Source organism: Monodelphis domestica, chromosome 3 (assembly GCF_027887165.1).
Source record: "Monodelphis domestica isolate mMonDom1 chromosome 3, mMonDom1.pri, whole genome shotgun sequence".
Lineage (NCBI taxonomy): Eukaryota > Metazoa > Chordata > Mammalia > Didelphimorphia > Didelphidae > Monodelphis > Monodelphis domestica.
In genome coordinates this window covers 92492894-92508436 of record NC_077229.1, presented here as the reverse complement: position 1 = coordinate 92508436, position 15543 = coordinate 92492894, and the positions used below count along the sequence as shown (strand labels likewise).

At 41.6% G+C, this 15543-nt stretch overlaps 1 protein-coding gene across 3 annotated transcripts in view; it reads right to left on the bottom strand.

Annotated features, from left to right (window-relative positions):
• Window positions 1-15324, bottom strand: part of ACSBG2 (acyl-CoA synthetase bubblegum family member 2) — an 86308-nt gene extending 70984 nt beyond the window's left edge. For 2 of the 3 annotated variants that reach the window (XM_056822545.1, XM_056822543.1), the window contains exon 1: window positions 2230-2248. In XM_056822545.1, the coding sequence (XP_056678523.1) occupies window positions 2230-2246 (17 nt within the window). In that variant the 5' untranslated portion in view covers window positions 2247-2248. Of the gene's footprint in view, window positions 1-2229; window positions 2363-15273 lie in introns of those variants that run through there. The other variant, XM_056822542.1, reaches the window with a different exon arrangement.
• Window positions 15325-15543: the final 219 nt, after the last annotated feature.

Genomic DNA, 15543 nt, shown 5'->3' with positions numbered 1-15543 from the left:
AATTTTAAAATCTACAATGGCCCAGAGACTTTGCCCAAAGACCCATAAACTAATATGTGGCAGAGCCAGGATTCCAACCTGGGAATTCCAACCCAGAGTTCTTTCCCCCTACCTACCACCACATCACTGGCTCTAAGTTGCTGCAGAAACATCATAATTTTTTTTAGCACTCCATCTGTACCAGGAGGCCTCTGAAACAACAGAATAGAGTCTAAGAGCCTTGGGAGAACCAAAAGCAAATGACTGACTTCCATTTCCTGAGCAGGTACTAGCATCCTGATGTCTGTGAGGGCCCCCTCCCAAAGGTTTGAAGAGGAGTGCTCAAGGGCAAGCAGAAAGACAGGACTAGCTGGGATGAAAAACTTACCCATTTCCCTGGAGTCCTCAAGGGGCCCAATAAAGGCCCTTGGGCCAAGGGTGCCAGAAACTACCCTGGCAATTATCCAGTCCAACTCCCTGATCTGTGGTGTCATTTTCAGTCATATCCGACTCTTTGTGACCCCATTTGGAATTTTCTTGGCAAAGATAACCATCAGTGAGAATCATCTGTAATGGTAATAAGCTAAAAGCCTTATTCTAAGCTGCTAGATAAACTAAGGGGTTCTCTTAGAATAATAAGATCAGGGATAAAGCAAGGATGCCCATTATCCCCACTATTATTAGATATTGTACCAGAAATGCTAGCTTTAGCAATAAACGAAGAAAAAGAAATTGAAGAAATTAAAGTAGGCAGTGAGGAAACTAAACTATCACTCTTAGCAAAGATATTAGAATAGCTGACCATTTCTTTCCCCAGCTCATTGTACAGATGGGGAAACTGAGGTAAACAGAGTTAAGTGACTTGTCCAGACTCATACAGCTAATAAGTGTCTGAGATCTGATTTGAATGCAGGACTTCTTGACTCCAGGCCTGGTGCTCTAATCACTGAGCCAACTAGAGGCTCTTGGTTTACAAATATACAAATTGGGACCTCCTTCAAAAGGTGATAGTCTGAAGAAAGAAAAAAAAAAAACTAGAATCTAGAACTCCTGCCACCTTTTTTGACTTCTCCTCAGGCATGGAATCCCTTTTCAAAGCAGGCCAGGAAGTTCCCTTCTAGCTGGCCACTAGACAAGATAATCAGAAAGAGTAGCTGAGAGGAAGTATAGCTAGATCTGGAATCAGAGGATCTGGGTGCAAAACCTGGATTTGCCATTTACTATCTGTGTAATTTTGGACATAAGTTACTCGTTATTTCTAGGGCTCAGCTTCTTCATTTGTAAAATGAGACGTTTGGACCGTCTGATCTCTAAGGTCCCTTCCATCCCCCAATTTTTATTTCATGATCCAAAATGGGGCATAGGTCTGTTGGAATCCAAGCTTAATTTTTCTTTAGGTTGTATAGAGGACATAGTTGGCTGAAATTCTGCCCACTTTCTCTTCTCTTACAACCATGGCTTGAGTAAGCTCCCTTTTTATTCTATCCTTTTTAAATTTTAATTATTATTAATAAATCTTATCAATATAATACTTGGAGTACTATATATTAATCAATGACTACCTCTACCTATCAACTGAGAAAGGGCTAGCCTTTCTTATAAGGAAGGGACAACTTTATTGAGAAAGACACCCAGAATCCTGGGATTGTGGTCTGACATGAAGAGGTTCGGAGCTAAAAGAACCTTAGAGATCAGTTAAGTTCAATTCCTTCATTCTGAACACTTGGAAAGTGAGGCCCAGAAAGGACAAGGGGTAGGCAAGCAGGGTTAAGTGACTTATTACCCAGCATCACACAGTTAGGAAACATCTGAGACCAAATTTGAACCCAAGTCCTCTCAACTCCAGATCTAGAGTTCTATCCACTGAACCACCTAGCTACACTTCAAAAGAACAATTTATACAATGACCACCATACTGTAAAGATAAATAAGCTCTAAAAGAGCTAAGAATTCTGATCAATGCAATGAATGACCAACCATGATTCAAGTGGACCAATGATAAAGCATGTTGCCTACCTCTTGATAGAGAGGGGTACAGAAGACCTGTTTTTTGGACATGGCCATTGCAAGAAAACATTTTGCTGAACATATATGCATATTTATTACCAAAACTTTTGTTTTTCTTTTTTATTTTAACCTGAATGGCAGAAAGTGGGGATGAGAAGAAGAGAAAATTGATTCTTGTTCACCGAAAAAAATGTTTTTAATTAAATTTTTAAAAAGAAAAAGATGTAGGGAAATATGACAAACCTGGTGGCAGAGCTCATATCAGCATCATCTGGAGATAGATCACCAGGCAGGGCCTTGTATGATCTCAAGAGCACAGGGCTAGATACAGATCCTGCAACTTCAGCATGCACAGTGGGCTTCTTAGACATGGTTCCTACAAAAGGAAGTTTTCTAAGATGAGGAGAGTCATCTCTAGTTACTGGTTCAGTCCTGCTGAGGGATCAACAGGGAATAGAGCTCACTCAACTTTTCCCAAATTCAATGGGCCCTGAAACATTTGTGGACATTGGTTGAACTCATAAATGCTTATCTAAGACTGGGAAATCTGTGGGTTTAAAGGGGAAAGGGGGGGAGGGGAGCTCAGTGGATTGAGAGCCAGGCCTAGAGACGGGAGGTCCTAGGTTTAAATCTGGCCTCAGACACTTCCCAGCTGTGTGACCCTGGGCAAGTCACTTGACCCCCATTGCCTAGCCCTTACCGCTCTTCTGCCTTGGAACCAACACACAGTATTGACTCCAAGACTGAAGGTAAGGGTTTTTTAAATAAATAAATAAAGGGTAAAGGGAAGGAATTTCTGAGCAAAGAAGAAAATAATAAAGTTTACAGAGCACTTTACAAATATTATCTCTCTAGAATCTTACAACATTCCCATGAGACACATACCACAGACATTATCCTGACCTTTGATGTGCTTCAACTGTTCCTCAACTTTTTAAAATGTGTCTGACTCTTTGTGACTATTTGGGGTTTTCTTGGCATAAACACTATGGAGTGGATTGATATTTCTGTTTCTAGATCATTTTACAGATGAGGAAATTGAAGCAAACAAGGTTAAGTGATTTGCCCAGGGTCACATAAGCTAATAAGTATGTAATGGAGCTAGGCAGGGGAATGGGGAGAAATTTAGAAAGAAAAAAGCAATATTCGATGAATCCTCCTAAACATGAAAAGAGGGGACCAAACCGGGAAGAGAGAGAGGACTTGGCCCTAGAGAGAGAGAAAGGAAGGACCATAAAGAGGAGGGAAACAAACTATCAAAAGGTTTGGGGGTTACTTAGCAAAGATACTAGAGTGCTTTTCCATTTCCTTCTCCAGATCATTTTAAAGATGATGAAACTGAGGCAAACTAAGTTAAGTGACTTACCCAAGGATACCTAGTTTTTAAGTGTCTAAGTCCAGATTTGAACTCAGTACAACAGTCCTGACCACAAATTAAGTTGCAGGATTCCTAAGTCCAGGCCCAGAATTCTATCTACTGTACCACCGAACAGCCCCTTGGTCTCTGTGTAGACAGTATTTGTTTCTTCAGTATCTGAGATGACTGCTTTATAAGGTTCTGAGGACAAGTTTTGCTGTATTTGATATTGATTTGATAAACTTATTGATTATTGATAAAGTTATTACTTGGTTAAAAAAACACAAGAATTGCTTGTTGGCTATTGGAGGGGGGTGGGAAGAGAGGATGAATCATGTAACTATGGAAAAATATTCTAAATTAAATAAATAAATAAACAAACAAAAAACACACCAAAATTTTTTTTAAAGTTCCTCATGCCTGACACAACCTTCTTCTTAACTTCTGTCTCTTGGGAATCCTAGTTTTCTTCAGGGCTTAGGAAAGGGACCATCACTTTTAAAAAAGGATTTTCTGCATCCTCCTAGTTGCTGATACCCTCCCACACTGAAAATTCTTTGTACATTTTTAATGGGAATCTGATACCACATGCAGACCCCATCAATCATTCAGTCTACCACTAAGTGTCTATTAGGTGCCAGGTACTAAGCTAAGCACTGAAGATACAAAGAAAAGGCCAAAGACAGTCCCTGCTGTCTAAGAGTTCTCATTCTAATAGAGGAGACAACATGCAAACAACTCTGTACAAATAACATAAACTGGATAATCAAGTGAGGGAATGCACAGGAATTAAGAGAATCTAGAGAAAGGATTCTTCTAGGTGAGGTTTTAGCAGATACTTAAAGAAAATCAGGGAAACCAGAAGATGGCAAAAATTCTGGGAATGAGCATAACCAGTGAAAATGCATAAAGCTGAGAGATGGGAGTGTCTTGTTCCTGGAACAGCCAGGAGACCAATGTCCCTTGATCAAAGACTATGTGGAGGGGAATATGGTGTGAGAAGAATGGAAAGGGAGGGAGGTGTCTGCTTATGAAGGGCTTTAGAAGTCAAACAGAGGATTTTATATTTGATCCAGAATATAATAGGGAGCCACTAGATTGATTTTAAAATATAGGTGAAATGGGCAGACCAGAGTTCTTAGGGAGATCAATCTGACGGCATTGGAATGGGAGAGATTTGAGTCAAGAAGTCTAACTAACAAACTACAATAGTCAAGGAGTGAGGTGATGAGAACGATCAGAGTGGTGGCAATCAAAGGAGAAGAATCAAATGTGATGCTATGAAAGTAAAATACTCCTACTTTTTTTTTTATCTCAGTTAAAGCCAAATAGAGTCTGCTCTGACCTCTTATCTTTACTCTGTGTGTGTCTACCTGCCTAAAATGTGTTTCTTGTAAACAACATACAGTAGGATTATGATTTTTAACCCACTCTGCTATCTGCTTGTTTTGGGGGTGAGTTCATCCCATTTACATTCACAGTTATAATTTCCATCTGTATATTCCCCTCCATCTTGTTTTCCTCTTTTAATCCTGCCCTTTCTCCTTTCACTATGTCCCATCACTCCAATGCTTTGCTTTTAATCACTCTCCCATTCTCCCTCCCTTATATTACTCCCCTTCCCATCACCACCCTTCTTATTCTCCTCCTACTTCTCTATAAAGTAAGATAGGATTCTATACCCCAATAAATCTTGCTGTTCTTCCCTTTCTGAGCCAATTCCAATGAGAATAAGGTTTAAGTATTACCTCATCCATCCCTTCACTTTAATATGGTTTTTCCCCATGCCTCTTTATGTGATATCATTTATTTCATTTTACTCCTCTCTTCCCATTTCTCTTAGTGCAATACTCTTTTTTGCCCCTGGACTTTTTTTGCATATTGTCCTAAAAACCTTAGTCCAATACCCTCTTTCTATGTATACTTCTATCTTCTATGATAATGACACCAATTTTTAAGAATTAAAGATATCATTTTTCCATATGGGAATAGAAACAATTTGGCCTTATTGAAGTCCTTAAATATTTTCTCTTTCATATTTGCCTTCTTATGCTTTTCTTGAATTTTGTATTTGGACATCAAATTTTCTGATTAAGTATGGTCTTTTCTTTGGGAATGCTTAGAAATCTATTTTAAAAAAGTTTTTTTGTTTTTTTTTTAAAAAACCCTTACCTTCTGTCTTGGAGTCAATACTGTGTATAGGCTTCAAGGCAGAAGAGTGGTAAGGGCTAGGCAATGGGGGTTAAGTGACTTGCCCAGGGACATACAGCTAGGAAGTGTCTGAGGCCAGATTTGAACCTAGGAACCTCCCATCTCTAGGCCTGACTCTCTGAGCAACCCAGCTGCCACCAGAAATCTTCTATTTTATTAAATGACCATACTTTCCCCTGAAAGAAACAAATCAGTGTTGATGGGTAGGTTATTCTTAGTTATAAATCTAGTTCCCTTGCCTTTCAGAATATCATATTCCAGGCTTTCTCATCTTTCAATGTGGAAGCTGCCAGATCCTGTATAATTTTGCCTGGAGCTCCATGATATTTGAATTGTTGCTTTCTGGCTACTTGCAGTATTTTTCCTTGACCTGAGAGCTCTTGATCTTGGCTATAACATTCCTGGGAGTTGTCATCTAGGAATTTATTGCAGGAGGTGATCTGTGGGTTCTTTTCATTTCTATTTTACCCTCTTTTTAAGAATATCAAGGCAGTTTCCTTTGATAATTTCTTGTAATATGATATGTAGGCTTTTTTATCATGATTTTTCAGATAGTGCAATCATTCTTAAATTGTCTCTCCTAGATCCATTTTCCAGGTCAATTTTTTTTTTCAATGAGACATTTCATATTTTCTTCTATAGTTTTCATTCTTTTGATTTTGTCTCTATGTCTTATGAAGTCATTAGCTTCTATTTGCCCAATTCTAATTTTTAAAGAATGAATTTCTTCCATGACCTTTTGATTCTCCTTTTCCATTTGGTCCATTCTTCTTTTCAAAACTCTTTTCTTCATTGGATCTTTTTGCCTCTTTTTCCAGTAAATCAATTCTGTTTTTTAAAAACCCTATTCTTCATTGGATTTTTGTGACTTGTTTTCCAGTTGAACAATTTTGTTTTTAAGCTATTATTTTCTTTTTGCATTACTTTAATTTCTTTTTTCCATTTTCTTCAACCTGTCTTATTTGATTTTTAATTCCTTTTTTAGTTATTCCAGCATCTGAGACCAATTTTCATTTTTCTTTTAAGTTTTGCATGTGGTTGCTTAGATCTCACCATCTCCTATTGATTCTGTGCCTTGCTCTTTGTCGCAATAGAAATTTTCTAATTAGGTGTTTCTTTTATTGTTTGCTCACTTTCCCAGCCTTCTTTTGTCTGAGCACTAGAAATTCTGAAAGCTACTGATTCTGTCTCCTCTACTGATGACTTGCAGAACTCAGCATTCTGAGCTATTTTCCTCTGGGTCTAAGGGCTTTGCCACAGTGCAGGCCTGAAAGGGTCAAGCACTATGGACTTGCAGGCCTCACTGAGGGCTGGTGTCAGGGACTATAACTTCAAAGGGTTGGTGTGAGGTGCTCTATTATTGATGTAGGCAAGGTCCCAGGATCCCAAGTTGGCCTGTGTCCAGGCTTGGAACTTGATGCAGTAGGTTGGGAGTAGTGAGGATTGGTCAGAACTCCTTTGTGTGTAGTTTTGATTCCAGTACTGTCTTACCTCATGAAAATCAATTTTCTTTGCCTATCTCTCAAGTTGTGTTCAGTAAGAGAGCCTGCTAACTCCATCTTACTGTTGGTTTTTTACTCCTATAGTTTTGAGGTGCATTTTAAAGATTGGTTTGGAAGGACTGCCAGAGTAGGTTCAGCTTTTGCTGCTACTAAGCCACCATCTTGGCTCCACCCCTATGAAAGTGAATAGAGGGGCAGCTAGGTAGATTAGTGGATAGAGTTAGGTCTGTAGATGGGAGGCCCTAGGTTCAAATCTGACCTCAGACACTTCCTAGCTGTGTGATCTTGGGCAAGTCATTTAACTTGAATTATCTAGCCCTCACTTCTCTTCTGCCTTGGAACTGACACACAGTATTGATTCTAAGATAGAAGGTGAGGGTTTAAGGAAAAAAGGGTAAATAGTCAAAATTTGACAAAAAAAAAATAGATATGGAGGCTGAGACCAAGAAGTTGTGACTGACCCCTAGATTGCAAACCTTAGTGACTAGAAGGAAGACAATATTCTCAACAGTCATAGTGCATTTATAGGAAAGGAAGGCCTAGGGGGAAAAAAGGAATGAGCTCATTGTGGGGCACTCAATGAGTATCATTTGGAGATAGAAGATTGGAGGTCAGGAGAAAGATTAGGGCTAGATTGCTAATCATTAATATAGAGATGATAAATCAAGCTATGGCAGAAGGAGAAAAGGCCACAGAATAGGAACCTGGTTGGGGACTAGGGGAGGAATACACCATTATCAGGCATGACTTGGATGAAGATTCAACAAAGGAAACTAAGAAGTTGTCAAATGGGTTGGAGAAGAACCAGGAGAGAATAGTATCACCAAGACCTTAAGAGAAGAGTTTCAAGAAGGAGACACTATCAGAACAGCTAGGCATCACATTAGATAGAGGATCAGGCCTAGAATCAGGAGGACCTGAAGTTCAAATATTGCCTCAGATATTTCCTGGCTGTGTGACCCCAGACAAATCATTTAGTCCTGTTTGCTTAGCCTTTGCCCTTTTTGTCTTAGAGGTGTCACTAGGACGGAAAGTAAGGGTTTTTGAAAAGAAAAAAAAGGAGTACTATAATTGAGAGTGTTAATTATTTTTTTTGCTCATCTATAACAAGAGCAGATTGGATTTGATTATTTTTTTCAAGATTCCTTCTGGCTCTGAATCAACTATCGTGTAAACCACAACCCTGTAAAGTCAAATTGAACTTTATGTCCCCTATGAAATACAAGACTCCTATTGAGAGAATAGGAAGTATGCACAGTTCAAGGGATGGCCAAGGGTGGGAAGGATCAGTGGGGTGATTTAACTACAAGTTCTTTGCCAAGCATGTCATATTGGCAGAAACTCAAATGACCAACTGGCAGCTCCCAGTTAAATGATATGTGTTTGCAGACTTCTTCCTAACTTCTTCCTTGTACCCTCCCAAAGAAAGCCTTTGGTAAACAGCAACGTGGTCACTCACATGCAAAGCAAAGTAGCTTAGGAAGGGAGGTTAGACTTGTACTTCTTGGCCCAAAGAGACAAAACTAGAAGCCCAAGAAGAGATGGATTTTGGTCTCAGATAAGGAAATCCATCTCAACAGTTACAGGCTGCCCTGGAAGATAGAGTTCCAATAAATGTAAGTCATTAAGAAGCCTTATCAGTGATGCTAAAGAGTGTAATCAGTGGGACCAAATCCTCTCTGAAGTCCTCTTCCCTATCTCTGCAATTTTGTGCTTATGGAGAGTGGGATAAGGCCAACCACTCAGCCAAGCCACAAGGCCAGGAGGCTGCTTATGTTCCCAGGAAACATGATAACCCATGCCTCCAATGACTGAACAGTAACCAACCACAGAAAAATTTGTATTCACACATGTTGTACAAGTCACAAGTTCCCTCTTCCAGAGACCTAACAGAGTCCCAAAGTAGGATAAGCAACAGGCTTCCTGGCCTGAGGCAAGTAACCCTTTCCATCTGACCCAGGGAATGTGAGTGTGGACATCTTAGGGCCAGTCCTCTCCCGAGTATCCAACTCCCCAGCTGTTCATTTAGGTCCAATTCATCCAGAACTCTGAATTCTGGGCTGGTTCTGGACAGTCACAGAGGATTAGTTATTATTAATTAATTAAGTGCCAAAGAGAAACTGAAGATCACATGGTAGGTTGTCTATAGTCTAATACCAACATCAAAGGGAGAAGGTATAGGAAGGTTAAGTTAACTTACCCTTCTGAATCCCTCTTTCCTCATCTATAAAATAAGGATGGGGTGGGGGCTTTTCAGGGCTGCTCATCCCACCTTTGGCATCCATCTCTCACCCAACACTCACCTGTGGCTCCAGGAAGCTGTAGCGTGCTCACTGACTGCTACACCCTGGTAAAACCTTAGCAGATGGGCTAACCCAAACCAAGGGGCCTTGCCAGGATTCATCAGACCTCAAAGCCATTGGTAGGTTAGAGGAAAGTCAACCCCAAACATGTGAAGGCTTACCTCATGGAATGGGCAGATTAGAATAATTTTGTTCCAATCTAACTTTTTAAAATCTCAAATCAAAAAAAGTTCTATAAAGTTCTTGGTTTTAATGTGCTGACATTTATATGTCAGCTGGCATTAATATGATACTGTTTTTATTGTTTTAACCATTTAAATTTATTCAGCTGGAAGACAGCCTTTGAGAACCCTCTGAGATTTCTCTTCTTGAAGATGAATCGCCATAAAACATCATATGGGGACTCATACCAGTTCACCCACACTCCCAAAACACCTTCTATGGGGTGGGGAAGGGTCAAGAAGCTCCTCTGGCTGCCTCTCACTTCTTGAATAAATTACAAACCTATCTATTTGGCCTGTAAAACCCTTCACCACTTGGCTCCAAGTCACCTTTCCAAGCTACTCTTTTCACGTTATTCTTTCATGCAGTCGAACTAAACAGCCTGCAAAATGTTCAAGTTCAAAACATTCCATCTCTGTCTCTATGCCTTTGCAGGCTATCCTGTACACCTACTGCACCTTCTCCTCATTATCACTACCTTTTAAAATCCTTCTATTCCTTTGATGCTCTATAGCAGAGACCTAGCCTTGTTCCCACCCTCCCCTTGCCAATTTCCCCCCTCCTCCCAGAAATCTGTATTTATTTTTTCTTCCTGGTTTCATGCAAACCACTGTAATAAAATGGAAGTTCCTCGAAGGCAGGAATGGCAGAGGGCCTAGCCCTCAGAACTCTTTAATACATACCAAATGAATGAAAGAATACACTGGCAAATCCAACTAGACAGCTCAGGATGCATTATCATAGAACCAGAATTGGAAGGACCTACAGAAATCATTTTACAGATGAGCTCAGAGGTCACACAGAGATTTGGCCCAAGGTCCCACAGGTAGCTAAATGGCAAAGTCAAGATTCAAACCCAGGTCCTAACAGCAAGCAGCACATAGCAGAGCCAGAATTAGAACCTAGGACTCTATATATTCACCTTGGTACTTTTCTCACTATTCCATACTATTTACCAGAGTTTAGATGAAATCTATTACATCTCAGGAGGACGCTACATGACACAATGGACAGACTACTGGGCCTGAAGTCAGGAAGAGTCATCTTACTGAATTCAAATATGGCCTCAGAAAACTTATTAGCCATATGACCTTGGGCAAGTCACTTATTCCTGTTAGTCTCAGTTTCCTCATCTGTCAGATGAGTTGGAGAACAAAATGGCAAACTGTTCTAGTATCTTTAGCAAGAAAATCCCAAATGAGTTAATGAAGAACTAGACACAACTGAACAAGATTACATCTCTTGGGAGCTACCCACCTAAAGCTCCCTATCCATTCTAAATTCTTTCACTCCCATTTTTCCAAAGCCTTGAATGCCTTACAGCAACCCTAGGAGGTAGGTAATATACAATCATTCCCATTTGGGGGAATAGGTAGGAAAATTGAGCAGAATTCCTTAGAAAAAGGAAGTGTCATTTAACAAGGTCAGCAGAGAAAACAAGGTCTCAGAACCTTTCTGAAAGAAAAACTATCCCTTCCTTCCTCTTGAGGTCTTTTCTCACCAATCTTCTAACTCCCTGTGCCTCTCAGAGATAGAAACTGAAATTGCAAGGGCAGTACCTCTAGGACTACTAGATCCCCAAAGAGCATTCATTCAAATGCTCAGTGCTAAATTGCTTCCCCACCCATTGTGAGTGAACACAGATGGAATTGTCCCATTGCCTCCCTTCCTCCTCTCTCCCTCCTTTCAAAGGCAAATAGAATCTCCTCTGATAGCTAGTCTAGGCTAGGACTTTTCAGGCACAGCTCTGACCAGAGCATAGATAATTCTGTTCAAGAGATCCAAGATGCTATTTGGTAAGAAGAACACCTAGGCTCCTAGGTCAGAGAGACAGTTTTAGCTCCAACCCTGTCACTCTAGCTCTTGGCAGGCAAGTCTGAAGATCCAAGAAATTGTGATTTGGAAGGGATCTCAGGCCACTCCAGGTCCAAAAAAGATTTCCTTCCATAGCATAACCAACAAGTTGTCAACAACAAGATGCCTGCTAAGGGGTCACTCACAACTTCCAGAGGCAATCAATTCCAAATACACTTCTGTTTCTAACACATCAATAGCTCTTAAACCCATGAATTCTTTCTCAGGCCCATAAAAATACACTTTTTGTGGTAACAGAGCTGAAAATAAAGTCAATGCCCATCGATTGATAGCTAAAGAAATTCTGGCTCGTGAATGTCATGGAAAACTAATCTGTTGTAAGAAATGAAGATAATAAATCCCAAGACCCATGAAATCTTACATGAACTGATGCAAAGAGGGGAAAGGCCAAGAAAAGAAGACATATGGCAACTATAGCAATGTAAATAGAAAGAACCACCAAACTGCCAAAATTGAATATTATAAAATTACTAAGAAGCAGCTTTGGTCCAAGGAAGAAATATGAGAAGATTCCCTGAAGACCATGAGTACCTAGAGAACAGGGACCCTCCTTTGCTTTTCTTTGTATTTTCCCAGTGCCTACCTTGCACATAGTAGGTGTTTAATCAATTCCAATTGCCAGTTGATGATAAATTGTTGTCTTCCTTCTCCTTTGCTGCTCCTCCAGCAGATCCACTGGTGTATAATATTGCATATGTTGTCAGATTTTTAAAATTGTTTGATGTTTAGTTTTGCTGAGTGTTTTCTCGCTTTTAAACATTTTTCTAGAAGGGTAGTGAGATGGCTAGAACAATGGGACTGAGGTCAAGAAGATCTGAGTTCAAATCTGACTTCATCTATTACTAACTGAGTAAGCCTGGGCAAGTCACTTAACCTTATTTGCCTCAATTTCCTCATCTGTTAAGTGAGCTGGAGAAGGAAATGGCAAAGTACTCTAGTATCCTGCCAAGAAAATCTCAAATGGAGTTAGACAGAACTAAAAAAAAAAAACTATATTAAACTACAAAAATACTTTGTTATATAGAATGGTACTCTGGAATGAGGAAGAGCTACAAGAGGAAGTTAGTCAATTTGTAAAAACAAAAGATATTAAAAATGTATTTTTAAAGAAAGGTTCTTTCCCACAGGGAGGTCAAAAGATACTTTCCTCTTAGCCTAGGACCTCAAAAGGGTTTGCACTGAGCTAAGTGGCTCAGTGGATTGCAAGCCAGACCTAGAGATGGGAGGCCCTAGGTTCAAATTTGAGCTCAGCTACTCCCTAACTGTGTGACCCTGGCCAAGTCACTTCACCACCGCTGCCTAGTTCTTACCACTCTTCTGCCTTGAAACCAACATGGAGATAAGATAGAAGGTAAGGGTTTAAATAAAAAAAGGGGATTTTCCAGAAAATATTGAAATACTGATCTACACAAATGTTGTAGAAGCCCTTTCAAATGACTAGGGCTGAAGGTATCTCTGACACTGGGTTCCTTTTAACCTCCCTATCTTACTCTCTGCAATCTCCAGAAGGATCCCCCTAGAACTGGCCTTACTTTTGGCCCTGGTGATCTTGAAGGTTCTTTCCAGCTCTGACATTCTATGTTCAGAGGTCTCTTCCAGCTTTGACACCCCATGTTCTAAGGTCCCTTTTGCTAAAACATCCTCTCTTTTCTAATAGCCCTTCCATCTCTGGTTCAATCATTCATTCTCCTTGCCCAACCTCCAAATGGGGAGATTTTTAAAAACCAGGGCAGTGAAGAAGTGTCCAGCCCCTTACTAACTTGTCATCTGGGGGACTGGAGCCTGGAGAAGAAACCTACCTGAGGCCCTTGGCAGTTCCCATGGACCCCAACAACTCTGAATAGCCCCTAGCTGCCAGATGCCCAGATTGCCCAACCAGACCAGTATGTGTTTCCTCACCTGTCAAAGTGATGGGAATAATAAGACACCCACTCCTCGGGCCCTTGGAAATCATTACTGGTTTACTGAACAATATTGAAACATGAGCTAAGTTATGATTACCTTCCCAAAACACCAGAAACAAAGGGAAGGGTTCAGGCTACTTCTCTTTGGGCCTCTAGGGAGAGTCAGTAAGCAGCAGGTGCTGTAGTTCCTTAGCTCTAGATCCCTGGGTGAGAGGTTTGTTTTTGTTTTGTTTTTAAACCAAAATCTTTCATCAGCTTCCCTCTCCAGGTTATAGCAATAGCTTGCATCCTACAAGAGCTTGGAGACCTTTCATCAGCTTCCTCCCCCCACCCCCAGAATAACAGCTTGCTTCCTACAAGGGCAGGCCCCACTCACCCAATGAGTGGCTAAGAAAAACGAATCATTTTGATGGCATTTTAAGGTTTACAAAAGCTTTGCCTGCAAGAACCACCAATGTTATTTATCCCAATTTTGCAGGTTGAGAGAGAGGCAGCCAGTCCTGCAAATGTTATCTCCACTTCAGACAAGGAAGCAGACTCTGAAATGACTAGTCCATGGTCAGAGGGCTACTGAGTGTCCCTGTCCAGGACATATGGAGCAAGTAATCCAGACCTACACACTTCTGATTATTCCACTGTATTCTACCCTCTACTGCAACCTAACTCTATTTTTTTTTTCTGGACAAGCCAGTCCAACCAAGTACTCACCTCCACATATACATAAGCCACCACCATCAACTCTCACTCAAGGTGCTATATACTATCCCTGTGACCCTGGGCACATCATAATCCCTCTTTGGGCCTCAGTTTACCTTCTGTAAAATGAAGAAATTGTATTAGATATCCCTCTACCCCACCCTACCCCCAAATTAGAAATCCATAAGGAGGGAGAAAGTCAAGAATAGGTCAGGGATTGCTGAATCAGGAGATCTGGGTACTAATCCTGTCTTGCTCGGTTTTCCTATTCAGAGAAGGAACATGCTAATCAGGAAGGGACAAGCTACTCTAAGATCATGTCTAGCCCTCAAGTCCTAGAGGTCCTTAACACTCTATTCCTAAATCTGACCAGAGGGGTCACAGGGATTTCATGACTGGCCCATGCTTCTCTGGATGGGATTTTCAGAGAAAGTAGTGCTCTGTGATAAAGCTGGGGGAGGAAGCCCTGGAAGCAGCCCAAACCCAATTCCCTCTCTTTTGCAGCCTACTCGGAACCACAAAGAGCCCCCCTTCCCCCAGAAAGGAGTCGTGTGGGGTGAGAAAGATAGAACCAGTACCCCATCTGGAGTTGCAACCTTGAAACATCAAAGCTAGAAGGTCCCTTAAAAGCATCTGACCCAACCACCCTCTTTTGCAGAGGAGACTGGGAGACTTTCCCAAAGTTACAGAGTGACAAGAGTTGAGGGATTCAAACCAAAGTCTCTGGTCTCCCTGCCCAAAGATCCGAGCTTTGGGGAAGGGAGGAAAGGAAGGAAAGGGAAGGGATGGTGGGGAGAGATCCAAAGGGGAAAAGAGAAGGTAGGCATTGGGTAACTGGGTGAGGGCAAAGCCAAAGGGCAGGGAGGGGAGCTAGAAGGCAAAGGGGAAGGGAAAGGATGTGCAGAGATCTAGAAGGCAGGCGGAGAGGATATGTGGAGATCCCGAAGTCAGAGGAGGAAATTAAGAGAACCGAAGCCAGGAGCGTCTCCCTGCAGCCCCCGGGATGTACACACCCTACCCCAGCGTGAAGCAGGTGAGTGGTTAGGAATCTAAACGTGGAAGTGGTCCGGAATCTTGACGCCGCCCAAGCTACCTTACCCCGAGCTAGGGGTGCAAGGAGCCGCCCGCCCGCCTGGCCATTTAGCATCAGTTCCTCGGAGTAGCGGCAGCTGCCGTAGCGGGCTCAGCTCTGAGACACCGCCTTTAGTCCTGCCTACCTGAAGAGGTTGGACCAAATCCTGTGCGGCCGCGGGTCGAATAGATCCATTTGTTTCAGCCTGGGCGGAGCCTGGAGGGCGGGGCGGATGGCGGTCAAAGTGGCGGAGCCAATCAAAGGCCAGGAACCGGGAACACACCACTACCTCCAGACCCCTCCCACTCACTCCCTTGGGGAGGGAAACCCCGGGACATTGACCTTGGCTGAGCACTCCTGTTAAGGAAGAACTCTGGGTAGCAATTAGCCCGGGGTACTGGAAGGATGGAGAGAG